Source organism: Phyllostomus discolor, chromosome 2 (genome assembly GCF_004126475.2).
Source record: "Phyllostomus discolor isolate MPI-MPIP mPhyDis1 chromosome 2, mPhyDis1.pri.v3, whole genome shotgun sequence".
NCBI classification, from domain to species: Eukaryota; Metazoa; Chordata; class Mammalia; order Chiroptera; family Phyllostomidae; genus Phyllostomus; species Phyllostomus discolor.
The window spans coordinates 76,128,136-76,146,234 of NC_040904.2; the positions used below are offsets into that span (position 1 = coordinate 76,128,136).

General features: G+C 36.4%; 1 protein-coding gene across 1 annotated transcript in view; it reads left to right on the forward strand.

Annotated features, from left to right (window-relative positions):
• Positions 1-18,099, forward strand: part of NSUN3 (NOP2/Sun RNA methyltransferase 3) — a 60,384-nt gene that overhangs the window by 15,817 nt on the left and 26,468 nt on the right. The window contains exons 4-5 of the mRNA XM_028504922.2: positions 6,712-6,866; positions 7,611-7,732. Of these exons, the coding sequence (XP_028360723.1) occupies positions 6,712-6,866; positions 7,611-7,732 (277 nt within the window). The remainder of the gene's footprint in view (positions 1-6,711; positions 6,867-7,610; positions 7,733-18,099) is intronic.

Genomic DNA, 18,099 nt, shown 5'->3' on the forward strand with positions numbered 1-18,099 from the left:
TGTATGTTCCTACCTCCTTTGTCAATAATTGATCAATGATAAAGGCATGGGTTTATTTCTGCAATCTCTATTTTATTTCATTTTCCATATGCCTGTTTTTAAATTAAACATGGAACTGCCTTATGGCCCAGTGATTCCACTTCTAGGAATATATTTGAAGAAACCCAAATTTGAAAGAAATAAGCATTCCTATGTTCATTGCAGTATTATTTTCAATAGCAAAAATTTGGAAGCAGCCAAATGCCCATTAGTAGATAAGTGAATTAAAAGGCTACGTTACATTTACACAATGGAACACTACTTGGCCATAAAAAAGAAGGAAATCTTACCCTTTTCCACAGTGTGGATGGACCTAGAGAATATTATGCTTAGTGAAATAAGCCACTCAGAGAAAGACAAATACCATATAATTTCATTTATATGGGGAATCTAATGAACAAAATAAACTAACAAACAGAAACAGGCTCATAGATATACAGAACAGACTGACAGTTGTCAGAGGGGAGGGAATATGGGTGCTGGGTGAAAAAAGAAGGGATTAAGCAAACAAAAATAAAAACCTCATAGAAAACAGTATGGGGGTTATCAGAGGAAAAAAGGAATGGGGGAGTGAGGAGAGGGTAAAGGGGGGATAAATGGTGATGGAAGGAGACCTGACTTGGGATGGTGAATACACAATACCATAAACAGATGGTGTATTGTAGAATTATACCCTTGAAACCTATATAATTTTATTAACCAATGTCACTGCAATAAATTCAATTAAAAAATCTTGTTATGGCCAATGGATTTAGGGAATAATTAGCAGAACTGAAAACAATTTTTTTCTAAGTTAGGTATACTAAAATAAATTAATGGAACTTACAGTTTCAGGTCCTTTTCATGGACAAAAGCTACCATGTACTAATATGAGGCCTTAATGACTCAGAAATTTGTTAAATTCACCCACTTTATTCCTTAGATGAAAAAATACCAAGATTTGATTGACAATCTAAGCATGAAAATCATTCTATGTCGGTGTAGTAAATCTTAGTATCTACATGAAACTTGGGTTGTAATGTCTTATAGTGCATGTTTTAAAAGTTTAGCTTCCTAATTTTCAGTTGTAGTAATTTAAGTATTTTTATTATATATACATAGTTTTATTATTATGGCATTTCTTCAAATCAACTCTGCCACATTTACTGAGCACATACTGTGTGTAAGGCATCGAATGGTAGGTATAGAGCTGTGAGGGATATAGAAATGACTAAGACTTCTGTTTCATTAGGTATGACAGACTCAGTACCATAACTAACCCTCTTGCTGAAAACCACCAATAAATGTAGGATATAATATTAAAGAAATACAACATTTTTTAAAATGTTTTAATCATCTCCAAATACTCGGTGGCCAAAATCCAAGAGATAGTGGGGACCTAAAAGGCACATTGATCATTGAATTTGGCTTTTGACTTGACCACATTTGCTTAACCTGAAAAACTTGCATGTTGATTTTTATTACTTCATTAAATGCAGGAGTAGAAGACTAAGCCAGAGCCTGTCCAAGTAGAGCATATAAGATTAAGTTAAATAAAAGTGCTTTCCCTCCATGTAAGGTAAACTAGGAAGAAATTGTCCTCTTCGAGGACTGAAAGGAAAACTGTCAACTTTGGTGGTGGGGAAGACTGGAAATACTCTCTAAAATTTTGTAACCACAACTAAGCCAATATATAGCATTATAGTGAAGTTGCAGAACACTGAAAATAAAAAGACCTTAATTACAGCCAGAAAGGACATTTTATCTTTAAAGGAACAACAGACTAAGAGTTGATAGTTGAGAGTAACAATGGAAACCAGCATTTAGAGGGATGATATTGTCAGTGGGTTAAGAAAAGATAACTGTGAATCCTGAAATACAGTCACCTAAATATCTGGGAAAAGCAAAAATGAAACAGACTTTTCTTTTACACAAAGAGAGAACATGTAAGAGTTTGCCACCAGCAATTCTGAAGGATGTGTTTGAAGGAAAAAGGAAAGATGTTTCCTTCAGAAACATCTGAAGGATGTTCTGAAGGAAAAAGGAAGCTCTATCTCAGCTGGAAGATAGAAGATACCAAAAAGTAAAGAGCAAAGAAGGTGGGAAGTAATACGAGAAAATCTAACAGGCATTAACTATAGAAGCCAATGATATTAGCGTTTTGTGCAGTTAAAAAATGTAAGCCTTTAGTAAAACCCACATATATGAGGTCTGTCCAGAAGGTATCCATCCATGTAATATGAAAAATAGAGACATTTATTGAAGAAGATACAACATACAAGAAACACTGTACATAGGACAATGATGCCTCAGTCCCCTTCATAGTAGGCACCTTGGGACCTCACACAGTTCTCCCAATTGTCATGAGCTGCCCCCTTGTACTTTTCCTGAATCTCATCAATGGTCTGAAATCACTTCCCTTTCAAAGGTGATTTTACTTTTGGGAAAAGCCAGAAGTAGCAGGGTACCAAATCTGGACTGTAGGGGGTGATTCGATGTTTCACCCAAAAATTCTACATGAGATGCAATGCATGAACAGGTGCGTTGTCATGATGAAGCTGCCAATCACCAGTTGCCCATAGCTGGGCCTTCTGAATCATCCAAACAGTTTCCACAGAGCAGTGTTCAAGCTTAACTCAAAATTTATTGCAGATTCGTTGCTCTACTCACTCAGTCATTTTGAATGCAATGGCCACACAGTGCACATGCTCACTCAATGGTGCCTACCACATGCCCACTGACTAGTACAGTGAAGTCATCATTGTTCACACATGCACATTCCAGTCCACTCTCCTTGGCTTCCAGGTTACATTTATGTCACCCAGACCATTCTCATTACATTAATAATAGCTGGACTTTTTCTGGATAGATCTCATATAATAACAATAGTATCTTATTTGGGAATTATTATTATTATAAGATATTTGTATCCTTTTGGAAAATGGTGAAAATTGACTTAATTTAGATTTTTTTTCTTTACACACCCATGTTAAAATCTTTAGAGTTACTACTAAAAAAATAGGAATAGAATGTAAAATATTTAAACCAAAAAAGGGAGAAATGAAATTGAAGATAATTAAGGCATGCTTTCTTCCCCACCCTTTGAGGCCTTCAGTATCTGGTAAGCAGTGGTAGAGAAAAGGAGTAACTTCAGAGGGCTTTCTTGGCCCCTGTTTATGAACCACACAGATTTGTATGGCCTCACATTTCTTCCCACCCTTCATCTCAAAACAAGCCAATTGGGATTGTCTCCAGACTGGAGAAACACTACCTGCAGGTGTCTGCTGCTGTGGTACCTCTGCCATGAATTCAGGAGCTGCTAATCTGTGCCAGCTGACAAGCAGAGTGTACCAGCCTGGGAGCTTGCTATAGCTCATTTTGGGGATGCTCTGGCGTTCTTAGCATTTGACTGGAAGGGCCTGGTAACACAAACCCAAAGTATGTGGGGGTTATCAACACTTGGAAGGGACAATTAACCAATGAAAGGCAGGAGAGAGGAAGAAATCAGTAGATTGTTTTTTCTTGATATTCCACTAAACCTCACAGTTTCTTCCAAGGCTCAATAATTTCAAACTATAGACCTATCTTGAGAGAATAAGCAAAGCTTGATTAAAAACTCTCTTACATTAGTGCTCTCTCCTTGAATGATTCACTTCCTTTTTTTTTTTCTTTCACTCATGCTTTCCTGAGATTGCACCCTTTTGGTAACATAAAGATTTGTCTTAGATTGTATTCTAGTGATTCCAGGCTGAGATAAGAACGTTTAGATACCTGTCCATAAGCTGTATTAGTGAATCCTCCAAAAACTATCCAAAATAAACATGTAGACTAAACAATAAAAATTTTCATACCTGTGCAAATGCAGCTTTAAGTTTATTTTCTGCTTCTTCCTCCCTTTCAAACAAAATTGATGCCATCTCTTGAGCTCTTGCCATATAAAAATTTGGAGCCCTGATGGTAGAAAAGCAGCACATATGAACACCTTTCCTCTGAGATAAAATGGTAGGTCTATAGTAGAGGTACAAAATATGTTTGAGAAATGGACCACTTAGTCAAGTTTCATGGAGCACAGAGTATGTTGGTGAAATAGTGAGACATTAAAATTGAAAGATTATCTTAAGGTTTCACTATTACAGACCTACAATTTAAGGCTAAGTGTTTGAATTTTATTTAGTGGATGATGGGAAGTCAATTGAAAGTTTTTAACAGTGGAGTGACAATCAGAAGAAAACAACACACTTATATAGAGATGTATACACACACACACATTTTTACGTACATATATGTACTTGAGCAAAGTGTTCACAAAAATTTTCCCCCTCTACATTAGAATTTTGCCTTCAGTTCTCTTGCTTTGTTTCCCTGGTAACCAGACAGAAATTATCACTATGTTACCAGGCAACACTGCTTATGATAAAAATGATGATAAAAATGACCCTAATTGGTAAAATGCATGTGTACTGGGAAAAAGAATAAATAAACCCTAGAGGGTCTTGCCATACTTTGGACTCCTTTGAGTGCAGTGATTCTTGTAATTGAGCTTGTCCCTTGTGGGGACCCCAGAAGCTATGCCTGTGGAGTTGTTAGAAAAGGTTTTGGCACCTGTGGGATGTGAGGCTGTTAAGTTAGGACAGCTCCTTCACCCGCTCAGTGTCAATTCTTGAACCTGAATTACCATTTGTGTGAACCATCAGAAGGCCTTCCATGAAAGAGTAGTGTTTCACCCTGCCCTCTTGGTAAGCCATGGGTCCTCTTCTGTGTAGGCTGATGACAGTTGTGATCTGCTTGAATGGTTAGTTTAATTAAATAAAAATCTAATAGTGAAAAGACCACCTTAAATAAGACCCAAAAGCTAGAAGTTATAACGGTGATATGACTGACTACTAAAACCTGAAGCTTGTATATTAAAAAAGATACTCCAAATAAATTCAGAAGACAATTTAGAAAATGTTTACAAATCAGATGGCAGATAAAGGGTTAATATCCATAACATATGTCTTACTTGTTAATAAGAAAAATATAAAGAGTGCAATTAAAAAAAGGGCAAAAGATAAGAATAGGCACTTGACAGAAAAGCAAAACCAAATGGTGAATAGGCAAATGAAAAGATGTTCAGTTGTTGAGATCAAGGGTTATAATACAGCATCACATTCCATATCAGACTAATAATAACACTTTTGGGAGTTTGGTGGAAGGACATGGTAGTATTTACTAAAACGAATAATTTCCCAACCCAAACCTATCCATTCCTCTGGTACTATTCCCTAATAGTAAAAGCACATTATGAAAATGAACAAATATATTTATTGAATGATATCACTGACAACAGTGTGAATGCCCAACAATTGGAATGACAAGTCTATTCCATGCACAGCTTAGCAGGCTTTAAAAATTATATCTCTACCAAATGACTTGATGGTAGTTTCTTTAAAGTGTTGGCATATGTGGAGAGTAACTGGGCAGAGAAGTGTGTAAATATAATCCTGGGTATATAAATAATTATATAGGTTCATTTTGGTGGAGGAGTTGGGCAGTTGGTGGACAGGGTAGATGAAGAATGAGGTGAAAAAATGACATGATAAATACGTCATTCCATTCATGTAAATTTTATCTGCTGGTATATACATGAAGGGCTACAGTATGGTCACTTATCAAAATGTTAAATGGCAGGTATATGAAGACAGTTTCAGGTGATTTTTTACATTTCCTTTATACTTTAATTAATTTTTAAGAAATGTGCTTGTACTTAAATATAATATAACTATTATATAATTTATAGTATATATTCAAATAAAGAAAAATCATAACATCTTTTATTAGGGACAGAACTATTTGCTAAGTGCCTTCTGTAAAGTAGTTCCTCTTCTCCACATTTTCTCTTTCTGTGGTTTCAGTTACCCATAGTCAACCATAGTCTGAAAATATTAAATGGAAAATTCTAGAAAGAAACATTAAGTTCTAAATTGTGTGCTATCCTGAGTAGCATGTGTATCATTTCTCCCCATCCTGCCCCAGATGTGAGTCATCCCTGTTTAGCATGACCGTGCTGTGTATGCTATCCACCAAAGTCTAAGCTCATAATTTGAGCCCATGTCTTTCTAACCACAGTGCTAATTATACTTTAAATGCTTTTTTCTGCACACTGCATATTTTCCTTTATTTAAAATGAAGGTGTTCTGTCTTGGATGGAGCTCAATATATTTAATAGATTATGACATTTACCCTTAAGAGCTTTAGGGGAGAACTGAGGTATTCATTGTATATTACAGGTTTTCACCTCCAAAATTAAATTTGAATGAGTAAATATTGAGAGCTTCTAACAAGCTACCATATTTTGCCATGTATGATGTGCACTTTTTTGGCCAAATTTGTGAGGGAAAAATAGGGACGTCCATTATACATGGGTATAATGATTACATACTGTGGGCATAATAATCCCATGTATAATATGCACAAAAACATGGGTGTGCATCATACATGGGAACACATTATGCATGGCAAAGTATGGTATATATGCAAGACTATAATATTTTATGTAGTATGTGTTTATATTTTTTTAAGGATAGGAATCATAATATTTACCTCTGAGCCCTATTTTTACATAATTTTATTTCTTTTTGAAATTTATTCAATCAAAAGTAGAAATTTAACAATTTTATTGTATTTTAAAATGTTTTAATTCTTTATTTTTAGGTTATCTTCATTGTAATGAATATGATAGTCTGAGATTGAGGTGGCTGAGGCAGACATTAGAATCTTTCATTCCACGGCCTTTGATAAATGTAATTAAAGTGTCTGAAATGGATGGCAGAGAAATGGGAGATGCCCAGCCTGAAATGTTTGACAAGGTACTTATATTACATTGTGACAAACTGATGGACTCCCAATGATACCACTGTTATGTTGCTTTTTTGTTGTTTTCCATCTGCCTCCAGACAGAGCGTGTTAACAATTTTTCAGTAGCCTGGGAAATTTTTATAAAGTGAACATGGAAGCAGTTTTCATTTGCTGGTTAGCATGGTCAAAGGAAGCAGCAACATTGGGATTGGAGATTATAGAATTATTTCTAGGTACCTCAAAGATACTTAGGAAAAGGTCACATATTATTTGGGCCAGTGTACAAACATGTGCATTGTATTGCTCTAATTTAGTAACATTTCATATCAGAGTATGATAGTTGAAGAAAAAGAGAACATTTCAGTAAACTGAAATTGAAATGCTAGTTCCTAAAAATGTATGCTGACAATTCAGAAATATAATAATATCTGTTTAAAATGAGTCACTTTTGCAAAATGCTTTGCTATAGTTGTCAAGAATATGAAATATTATTAGACATCAGTAGACTTTTAGCCCTTTCGTTCCCACTCCCCAACCCCCACCACCAAATTCAAACACTGAATGTGCATGGTAAATTTTGCTAAAAAATACTAGTAAATAAATGTCAGAAAGAAGAACTTACCATGGTGTATTTTTGGCTTTAAAAGAAATATCTTTGTTATTTTTGGTCGTGTTTTCATAGTTTCTCTATATACTTTGTGTCTGAGGATATATTTTCACCTCATATTTGCATTTTGTGTCCTCATTTTCTCTAGGTGTTAGTTGATGCCCCATGTTCAAATGACCGAAGTTGGTTGTTCTCTTCTGATTCTCAGAAAGCAGCCTGTAGGATTAGCCAAAGATGGAAATTGCCTGTTCTACAGATAGAACTCTTAAGGTAAGGACTATTAACACAAACATTTATTTTGGTTTCTAGTGTACTTTAAACAGGCATGACAAAACATGACAGTGGGAAGCCCCCAAGTGGAGGGTTTCCTACATTTGTGTCAGTAATTATTCCTCTAAAGTCTGCACCCAGAAAATTCTCAATCTCTTCCCTTTCAGCTCACATGCTGAAACATTACTTCTGCCCCTGCCCTGTCGGTAAAATACAGTATTACCGTGGATTGCCTTGTAAAGGACACAAATGATTTTACTGTGGTTTAAAACTGTTTTCTTACTGGGACCATCCCAAGCCTAGGGTTCATCACCCTGTTCTTTCACCAAAATTTGAACCAGAATGTAACTTTGGATTGGAATGCATTTTTTTTTTTTGCAACGAACACATTGTTGTGGATGAATCAGCCTCCTATGAAGTTATAGTAAATGGTTAGCACCTATCTCCCCTCTAGGAATTTTCCAGAATGGTGTGACCACCTAAAGATTCTAGGTTTCCTTCATAACAGAAACCTTTTGGGACTGCCCTGGTTTCAAAAAAGATTTCTGCTTATACTCTACTCCCAAGTAATCCCTATTGTTTAAAGCTGAATAGAAATTCTCTGGAATATTTAAAATATAGTTAAATGATACATTATCACTCATTACTTCTTATATGTGGAAGGAGAACAAGTGACAGTGTCTGTGTACTGCTTACAGTGTGCTTTACTTCCTACTTCTGATTGATACACAGCTAAAAACATCTGCCATCACCTAAGCATTACAACCAATACTAATAGGTGGTCGTCATCTGGTATCAGATGAAGTATGAACTCATTATGGTGACTCTTGGTAGTGTCTACCAGAGGATTCTTCTAAATACTTCATATTGGCACACTGTATGCCTCCAATGTCAGCCTTTCATATGCTATAATCCTAAAATATTTTGAAGATTCTGATTAACTTTCCCTTCTATCTCTTGGGTTGTTGCATAGCTTCTGCCCTATACCTTTCTTACATAAACTTTCTTGATCTGCCTTCTCAGATAATTATTCCTGCTACTCTAGGCCTTGAAATTGTTAGACCTTACACCTCACAACAGACGCTGAATCTTATGATGGCTTATTAGCATCATGACCTCAATTTTTTTTAAGTTTTGAGTAGGCAATTAGGCTTCTTGAGAATATTCTTTTTCTTCTATCATAAACAGATATTTCCTTCACTTCTTTTTCTTTCTGTTCATTACTAAGCTTTCTGTGTTTTATATTCTTTCTACTGCTTTCCTCCCACTTTGTATCAATTCATTGTAATATAGTTAGATAATACAAGTGAAGTAAAAGGCTCCCTTGGCCAAAGAAAGAATCAAATAACAGCTTTGTTCACAGAGTTAACTATTGGACTTAAGTTTGGTGTATGGTCTTTTAATTTTTTCTATAGCTTTTCTTACAACTACATATATATACCTAGGGAAAAACATTAAAAAGTAACTGCTGTCATTGTATATATATTGTTCTGAAACTTGGGGGGTTTTTTGTACTTACTATTTCTTAAAGTTTTTTCCTTGTATATCTCTTCAACTGTTAAATATTCAATAAGCTCAGTTTATCATACTCTATTATCTACTTTGTATACTTACATTATTTTTTTCACTTTTTCAAACTATCCTTTAAATTGTCTTATTGGATATACATACTGACATTTTCTTTGATTAAATATCAAGAAGTGAAATTAAGGATCAGACATTTTGGCAGATATATTGAATTGTTCTCTAAAAAAGCTGTACCAATCTTTACTTCCTGTTGCACTTGACCGTTGACTGCTTGTTTCTTTTTAAAAATAGTGTCTTCCCTTGATTTTTGTGATCATAATGCTGTTTTTTTTCTACTTATTTTTTTATTTTGCAGATAATTAGTTCATTCCAATAATTCTGGGTTTCTTTAGGCTACTGATGTTCTCTCTGTTTTCTGTTTATCTGATTACTTCAACTAATATAAAATGCTGTCTCCCAAATATGGGTCTACACTTAGATCTTTCTCTTTTTTTCTCAGACTTATATATTCAATTACTTATCAGAGATCTCCATTTGGAAGCCTCCTGTGAGCCTGAGAGAATCTCCTGGCTTCAACTCCCACAGGTGTTTTCAGTCGGTGCCTTCAGGCTTTGTTTCCTGGTGCTGGGTCCCTGGGTTGCTTGGTCTCAGTCACTGTCCTTTTTCGCTTAGTTTGTCTGCACACGAATGTGTGGCTGTGGACAGCCAGCTGCCTTGCATGCCTCACTGGGTCTGCTTGTTGCCTTCCACGCCCAGGGTCTGCCACTGGTCCGTCAGCTGCCCCCGAGCTTCTGGGTTCCACCAACTGCCGTCTGTGCCCTGTGCGCCTGTGTCTGCCAGCCACCACTTTTTCCTGCTGGGACCCCTCGACCCCTCTCCATAGGCCTCCGACTCTGCCCCTCCTTACCTGTCTCGATGAATGGTAGTCAGACTTCCGTTCAGTTCATTTCTCTCAGTTCTGGTTGTTTTTTTGTTCCTAAATTCTTGTTGTCCTTAGTTTTGGTTGTGCGAGGAGGCACAGTGTGACTGCCTATGCCTCCATCTTGGCTGGAAGTCCAGTTCTCTTACTCCTTAATAACCTAATCTAAACCACCAGCATCTGTCACCTAAATCATTGCGACTGGCTCCTAACTGCCCTGAGCATCTCCAGATGTCAGCTGTACTTCAGTCCCCTAAGTAAAGCCACATCTGATCTGAAATGTAAATCTGATCTTATTATTTTCCTTTTTGAAATCCTGTAGTGGTTCCCTGTTGCCATTAAGAGGTCAAATTCCTTAGCATGATATTTAAGTCTTTTTGGGATATGGTTCCTTCTTACTTCACTAGCCTCATCTTCTCCAGAGTCTTCTTGGATTATTGTGTTCCAACTGAGCAGCTCCTCAAGCTCACTTTAACAGTGAGTGTCTCATTTCTAAGGCCAGTGTGCTTCCTATTCCTTTTGCTTTAAAAAAATGTATCATCAGTTCCTCTGATTGACATTTGACTAGTACTTGTCTCTTTCCTCAACCTGACTATAAGCCCCATGGGAGCAGGGGTTGTTTAATGATTTTTATTCCCATTGTATAATTTGTTGTCAAATGTAGAAGGGGGTCAGTACATAATTGTTTAAAAATAGTAAATTACAAGGGCTGTGTATTTAGAATTTACATCTGTAATTAAATTTATAGCAAAGTTAACCTGACAAAAGTAATGATATGATCATTATTGTGCTGCATGGTAATTAGGCATAAATGTAAAGCAGTTCACATAATTTATTTTGATTAGTATTGCTTTTACATAACCAAAGCATGGTTTTGGTTTTAATTTAGTCTTTTCCTCATTTAAAGCTTCCCTTAACATCATATAGCATTCCAATCATCATCACGAAGATTGTGCATTTATGTGAAAGCTCACATAGCTACCCTCTCATACCCTAACAACTAGGACTCTTGCTTTCTTCCAATCTGGCTCCCCCAAAGGAATGGCTTTAGCACCATGTCACTTTAGTAGCATATTGACTGGGCACAAAATGAACATCGCAATCACAATGAGTGTAGGTTTTTATGTAATTGTATGTGATTGGGAAAGACAGTCATATGAGCCATCTCCCATTGTTTTCCTTGAGCAGCTAAACTGTATTTCCTGCCTCTGATGCCTGGTCTTCGTGAGAAGTTTTGGAGCTACTTGAAGCAGAGGAACCTCTGAGTCCCCTGGTTGTGTGATTATAATGATAAAAGGGGAAAGAGCAGATACCAAGCTGTAGGCACAGGAAATGGTTCTAATTCTCTGACATCTACAAGCCTAGGGGTGTTTAAAAAGCTAAAGGAAAAATGATAATTCTAACCGCAATCTCCTTCTTTATCTCCTGACTCCAAAAATTGAAGAAAGTCTAAAATATTTTTCTGGTCAGGAATGGCTCTATCACTGTATTCCATACAAAAAAGTTTCTCTTCCTTAAATCTTCCTCACCTACTTATCATATACTTTTCTGTAACAAAAGGCAATCTTTTTTTCCACAATAAGAAATAAAAGGTTTTAAATGCAAATGTATACAAGATAGTAAATATATTAATGATGTATGTGTGTGGATCCTCACTTGCATTTGCAAGGAACAATTAGAAAGCAAGCAAACAAATATTGCCTAGCCTGGTATTGTGGACCAAAGGTGGCCCTCAGAAGTGGTCCTCAGGAGAGGAAGAATATTTCAGAGGCAAGTAAGGAAAACTTTTTGATTGTGCTACTTTGTCAAAGACAGGACTGGTATTCATTCACTTTTGTCTTCTTACAGTTATGGTGCTCAAATATACTTTATGTTCTCCATGGCTATATACTCATTTACCTTATCATAAATCATTCATATTTACATTAAGTAGGCAGCCTGCATAGTATTCAGAATTTTAACTTTTGAAAACAGTATATTCTACAACCAAGTAGTCTACAACCAAATATTAATCTTGTACATATTTTTGTGAATGTGATACTTAAATGAAAATAGACACTATTTATCAGAAGTTTCTTGATGTTAAATAAAAAAATTAATGTATGCATAGAATAGATAATATATATAATCATAAAAATAGTAATCTAATAGGATATTTTAGCATGAAAAGCTTACTGGAAAGCACAGTGATGACAGGAGAATCTCAAAGCAGATGAGTTCATTGCACACTTATTAGGGGCTCTCTGATTTATCCAAAAAGAAGGGAAAAATTAGAATTTTCTATTAAATTTATAAAACATGAAGAAAAAAGTTACATACAACTCTCTGACACATCTGTCTCCTTAACCATTTTTCAGAAGATGAGAGTGTGGGAAGTGATATAAGGAGTAATTGAACATAAGCCAATTCTAATTATAGAGTGCCAATTGAAAGTATACATTTATCATCATTTCTCAAAGTAATTTCGGAGAGCAGTCTGTTACATACTATGGGTGTACAGAGTACATAATCATATTTTCTTGCCTCATTTTTTTATTTAAGAAAAACAATGGGAAAATATGCTAAAAATGATAAGTGTGTGTATGTGTGTGTATAATCTTTTTAGAAATTGACCGTGATGTTTGCACAAGAGAAATGTACATGATTTTTAGGTGGGAAAGCAAGAATTGAAAAGTATGATTTATAACAAAAATACAGGTATCATATTGCAGTAATGTATCATGTCATTCATTTCCTCAGAGGAAATCGATCACATTTAAAATACTGACCCCTTCTGGTTTTCTTCTCTCACCAGTTGACAGGTAAAATACAATTTGTGAACTCATTGAAAAAGGAAGCCTAGATTATTTTGTAACATTTTGAAAATTTGTATAAATCATGCAGATAACAGTCTTTTAAAAGTGGTACTTTGACAGTAAAAACTGTATTTTAAAAGAAACATTAAACATTAAAAAACATTAAAACAAATTCACCAACAGTGCTTCTGTTATGCCATTGAGCTAAGATAAGTGATACCTAGTGGCTGTGGAGCATGGGCCTTCATCATTCATCAACATTATCCCCAAAACGTTGATGTGTTTATACTGGAAAAATAATCTTTGGACATATAGTTCTATTAGAATTGATTATTTCCACTATTGTCACAGGTGGGCACAGGTAACCAGGTTCTTGGTGATCGGGACAAAGAATTGAACCGAACACCCAGAATTTATAGCAGAGAACATGGGAGCAGGCCAACTCCAAGCAGAGATTGACCTCATGGGCTGGAGGGACTCTGGCCTTATAGGGCAGATCCTTCCTGGCTAGTTTTGGTGGGCTTTACTGTGCATGTACAAGTAGTTGTATTACTTTAAAGCTACTGCGTAAGTGGTCTCCCATGATCCTCCCTGATCGGCCACCAGGGAAGAGGGTCCCACAATGCTACCGAATTGACCCCCATTTCTCCTGGGGTCCCCCTGTACTAGGTTCATCTTTTCCCTTTGCCAGAGAATTATAGCTCTTCATGTTAGAGATCGGTGAAAAGGAAAGGAATTATTTATTCAAGTTATACAACTTAAGAGTAATGACTTAATGTCTTCATCAAAATCCCAAAATCCCTTAAAATACCCACAAACACACACAGTCCTTCCTTCCCCACTTTGCCCAGTCTGGGGTACCATATCTCAGGGAAAGAAATAGAAGTCCGTGGCTCAGGCAGCTCCCAGTTCTTCCCAGTAATCTGTGCTCAGCTGGTAGGCCTTCCTTGGTTCCCAGCACCATCAGCGGTTTTGCCGGGATCTCCAGCTAAAGCTGCCTGGTGGTTCTCTGCTAAAGCTGCATGGTGATTCTTCTCATGGCTGCGGAAGCGGGGGTCCCCCAATCTGGCCAAAGCCACGTGATTCTTCTCACTGCCACAGCTCCATGTTCCCCTCTTCAATGGCCACTGAGTCTGGGTTTAAATATCCTTCCAGCTTTACTGGGCTGCCATGATGAGTCTGCACAGGGGTGGCCCCATGTTGTGGAACCAGTCATCTCCAAGCTCTCTTGCAGGCTCTGTAACTAGGGGGAGTTGCCTTGTGGGGAAGTACCTTCCATCCCCCTGGCTCAGAGCATGGCCACAGTTATTTAACATATCTCTGCAACCAGTTAAAGGTTATAGATGTGTTAAATGACCCGGCCAGAGGTTAGCTGCAAAACTATTGCTACGCAAAACAGTTCTCAACTGCCCTGTTCCATGTGTCCCTTTCCCCAACTCACACCTGTGGTAGAGGGTGAGGACATACTATATATCTTTCTAATATTTCCTGGACACCTTGAGTTCTGGACCCCATTACAAATCCTTCTTTTGGGGGCCCCCTGGCTGCACCCTCCTACACCATTATTTCAGCAATGTATCTATTTTCTTTCTAATGCTCATCTAATTCAGTTAGCTTTGCATGGTATCACATGCTTAGTCTTATGTTTGAAATCCAGAAGGAAAGGCAAATCTCTGTTACTACTACTACTATACTTTCTACTATTGCTACTACTAATTCTCTTCCTCCTCCTCCTTTTTTTCTTTAGGTTTGCAGCAAGAGTCAGAAATTCTGAAATTAAAAATCTGTAATTTCAGCTGTACTTGAACAACAATAAAAAACATAAAAAAATAAAGTCTGTAATTTGGGCAAAGTACATATTTCTTTTTAATAAGAGTCCACAGATCAAATATTCCACATTAAATGAAATTGTAAAAAATTGAGGAGACATATATAGCTATGATTTGTAACTATTATATTTTATATCATAAAATAGTCTCAAATGTAGATTGATGGTATGAAATACAATCTTGAAAGTAAAATTTTATCATTTATTAATTTATCCAATATTTATTAAGCATATACTTTGTATTAGGAATTTTGCTAGGTATTGCAGATACTAAAATATGTAGGAAATATTCCTTGTCCTCAGGGTCCTCGGGGCAATTATGATAAAGTGTGGTAAGAATGTTACAATAGAAAGAATAGTTAGGGTGCAGAGGGAGCAAGAGTGGGGGCCATATAACTTTGCTGAGGATAAGCATATGGTGTGAGCATAAGAAATTTATTTTACCAAACAAGCAACAGATAAATATTTAAACTGGAAATATTTTTTTCTAATATTTTTAATCATTAAAGTAATGTAGTCTCATAAAGCATTTGGAATATACAAAGAAATATAAAGAATAAAATAAGCTATCTATTGAAAGAAACTGTTTTACTGAGTTGTTTTCTTTGATTGCATATAGTATATATAGTAATAGAAATCATAATTATATACAATTTGATATCTTAATTTATTAGGAACGCTTAATTATATAGTCTTTGAAATCATACTTATGAAATGGCTATATCATATTAAATAACTTCATTCATTCACTTATTCAGATAGTTAGGACTGTCAAAGACTGTTCTTTCTAATAATAGAATCTCACTCATGCGAGAAATAATTACAAAAACTACCTTAATGGAGATTGGAACATCAGCTTTTTTAATGATCCAGGCAAGAGCCTGATAACTCTTTAGAAAAGGAGTTAGCAGCTAGCCTGTTGTCATTTTATTTCTCTTTTGATTTCCCAGGAGAAAGAAGGTCAGGTAACCCAGTTAAACATTTTGATAACTGACCTCTTTGGTAAATAGACTAATGAAGTTAGTCTGTTTCTAAGCTTTTATGGGAAAACTCTTGTTTATGGCATGGTTTGAAGACAATGTCCTTGGTTAGGATTGCCTGTGATAAGCACAACTTAAGATCTATAGATTTATGAAGCATGGCTTCCTGGAGTGTGTCATATAAGCTATCAACCCCCTAAAGAGTATATTGGAGATGGGACAACCTAAATGCTGCCCATGTGTGAGGTGATCTGTGAACTTTACTTAGCTCATCTATTTTTCTGATTAGAAAACATTCTGAGCTGAAGCAGGATTTAGGGAGTCATACTGAATGTCCCTGCCTCTCTTGTGCTACTTGATTACTTGTATAGTTGAGATTATTAGTAAAGCTTTATAATGGGTAAGATCTCTGGTTCATGAGACTGTGATTTGACAATCCAATCTATTGCATTAGGTCACCCATAAACCCAATAAGGTGCCTGTAATGAAACTAAATTGAAAAACATGATTTGGACTTGAGACCCAAGTTAAAGCCTCTTATTTCAGTCCCACATCTAAATCTTACCACTAAATCTCCTCATCCAGTCAGCTTCTAGGAAACATGATTATATCCTGTGCACAGAAATATAATTAAGAGGATGAAGGGATAGGACCTGTTACACCATTGTTCAGGTTGGGACAAGAGAACAAGAGAGGTTGTTCATGGGTAATGACTTTATCAATTTTGTCTCCATCCACTAGTCACGTACTAACCATTGATACCATTCATTGGCATTAACTGCTTCTTCTCTCCTTGTTTCCAAAGGCTCAAATACATAGGTGGAGAGAGTCTTGAATTGTTAACTCCACCAAAATGCCTGCCCCTCTGCCTTGTGGGTAGAGAGGAAGAATCTCCTCTAGAAACATGAGGCAATGATGGTGATGGTTGTTCTCTAACCATTTATTCTTTCTGTGAGTATTTATTGAGTGCCTTTATGTTCCAGGCACCAGTGGTAAAAAGGGTAGGTTAAAACATTATTTGACTTGGCTGCTGTTATTTGAGTGATTCACTGTTCATCATTTCTGATTCAGGAGTCTCATGGCTTCTATCAACATCCATAAAACTGGCAGTCTAACTTTTTTAGCTTGCAAGCGGCATAAAGTAACGGTCCCTTCAAAGTTTTTGACATTGTGGTGCAAATGTCTTATCCCATGTTGTGGATTGGTGCCTTGCCCTTTTTCTCTCTTTGGTGTTTTTCTTTCTTTCTTTCTTTCTTTCTTTCTTTCTTTTTTTTTTTTTTTGGTGGGGGGTGGTGCTAGTTTACAAAGAGAGGTTATTATTTTTATGTAATTTATTATATCTGTATATTTGTTTATAATTAATGCTTTTCATATCCTGTTTAAGGAAAATTTCCATATGCCAGATAATGTCCTGTTTTATTTTCCAACTTCTACATTTAGGTCTATAGAGGAATCTATTTCAGTTGATTTTTATTGATTAGTGTGAGGGAGGAATCTATTTTGTTTCCCTTGCTCCCAGCCTCCTTTCCTAACTTTTTTTTTTCTTGCATATAGATATTCTGAACAGAATGTTATCTGAACAGCATTTATTGAAAAGTCTCTCCTTTTTCTAGTACTCTAGTGCTTTTTCTGTCATAAATTCAATATCCATATTAACATGGATCTGATAGCAAGTCTATTTAATTGCTTCATTTATTTTCTAAATTATTTTATTGTTGTTCAGTTACAGTTGTCTGCATTTTCCCCCCACCACTCCCCCCCACTCCAGCCAAACCCACCTCCCTCCCTTGCTTCCAGCCTCCCCCTTGGTTTTGATCATGTGTCCTTTATAGTAGTTCCTGAAAACCCTTCCCTGCATCTCCCCACTCCCCTCTGGCTATTGTTAGATTGTTCTTAATTTCAGTGTCTCTGGTTATATTTTATTTGCCTTTTTCTTTTGTTGATTATGTTCCAGTTAAAGGTGAGATCATATGGTATTTGCCCCTCGCTGCCTGACTTATTTCACTTAGCATAATGCTCTCCAGTTCCATCCATGCTGTCACAAAGGATAGGAGCCCGTTCTTTCTCTCTGCTGTGTAGTATTCCATTGTGTAAGTGTACCACAGTTTTCTGATCCACTCATTTACTGATGGGCGCTGAGACTGCTTCCAGTACCTGGCTATTGTAAATTGTGCTGCTATGAACATTGGGGTGCATAGGTTCTTTTGGATTAGTGTTTCAGGGTTCTTAGGATATTATCTCAGCAGTGTAATTGCCGGGTCAAAAGGCAGTTCCATTTTTAGTTTTCTGAGGAAATTCCATGCTGTTTTCCACAGTGG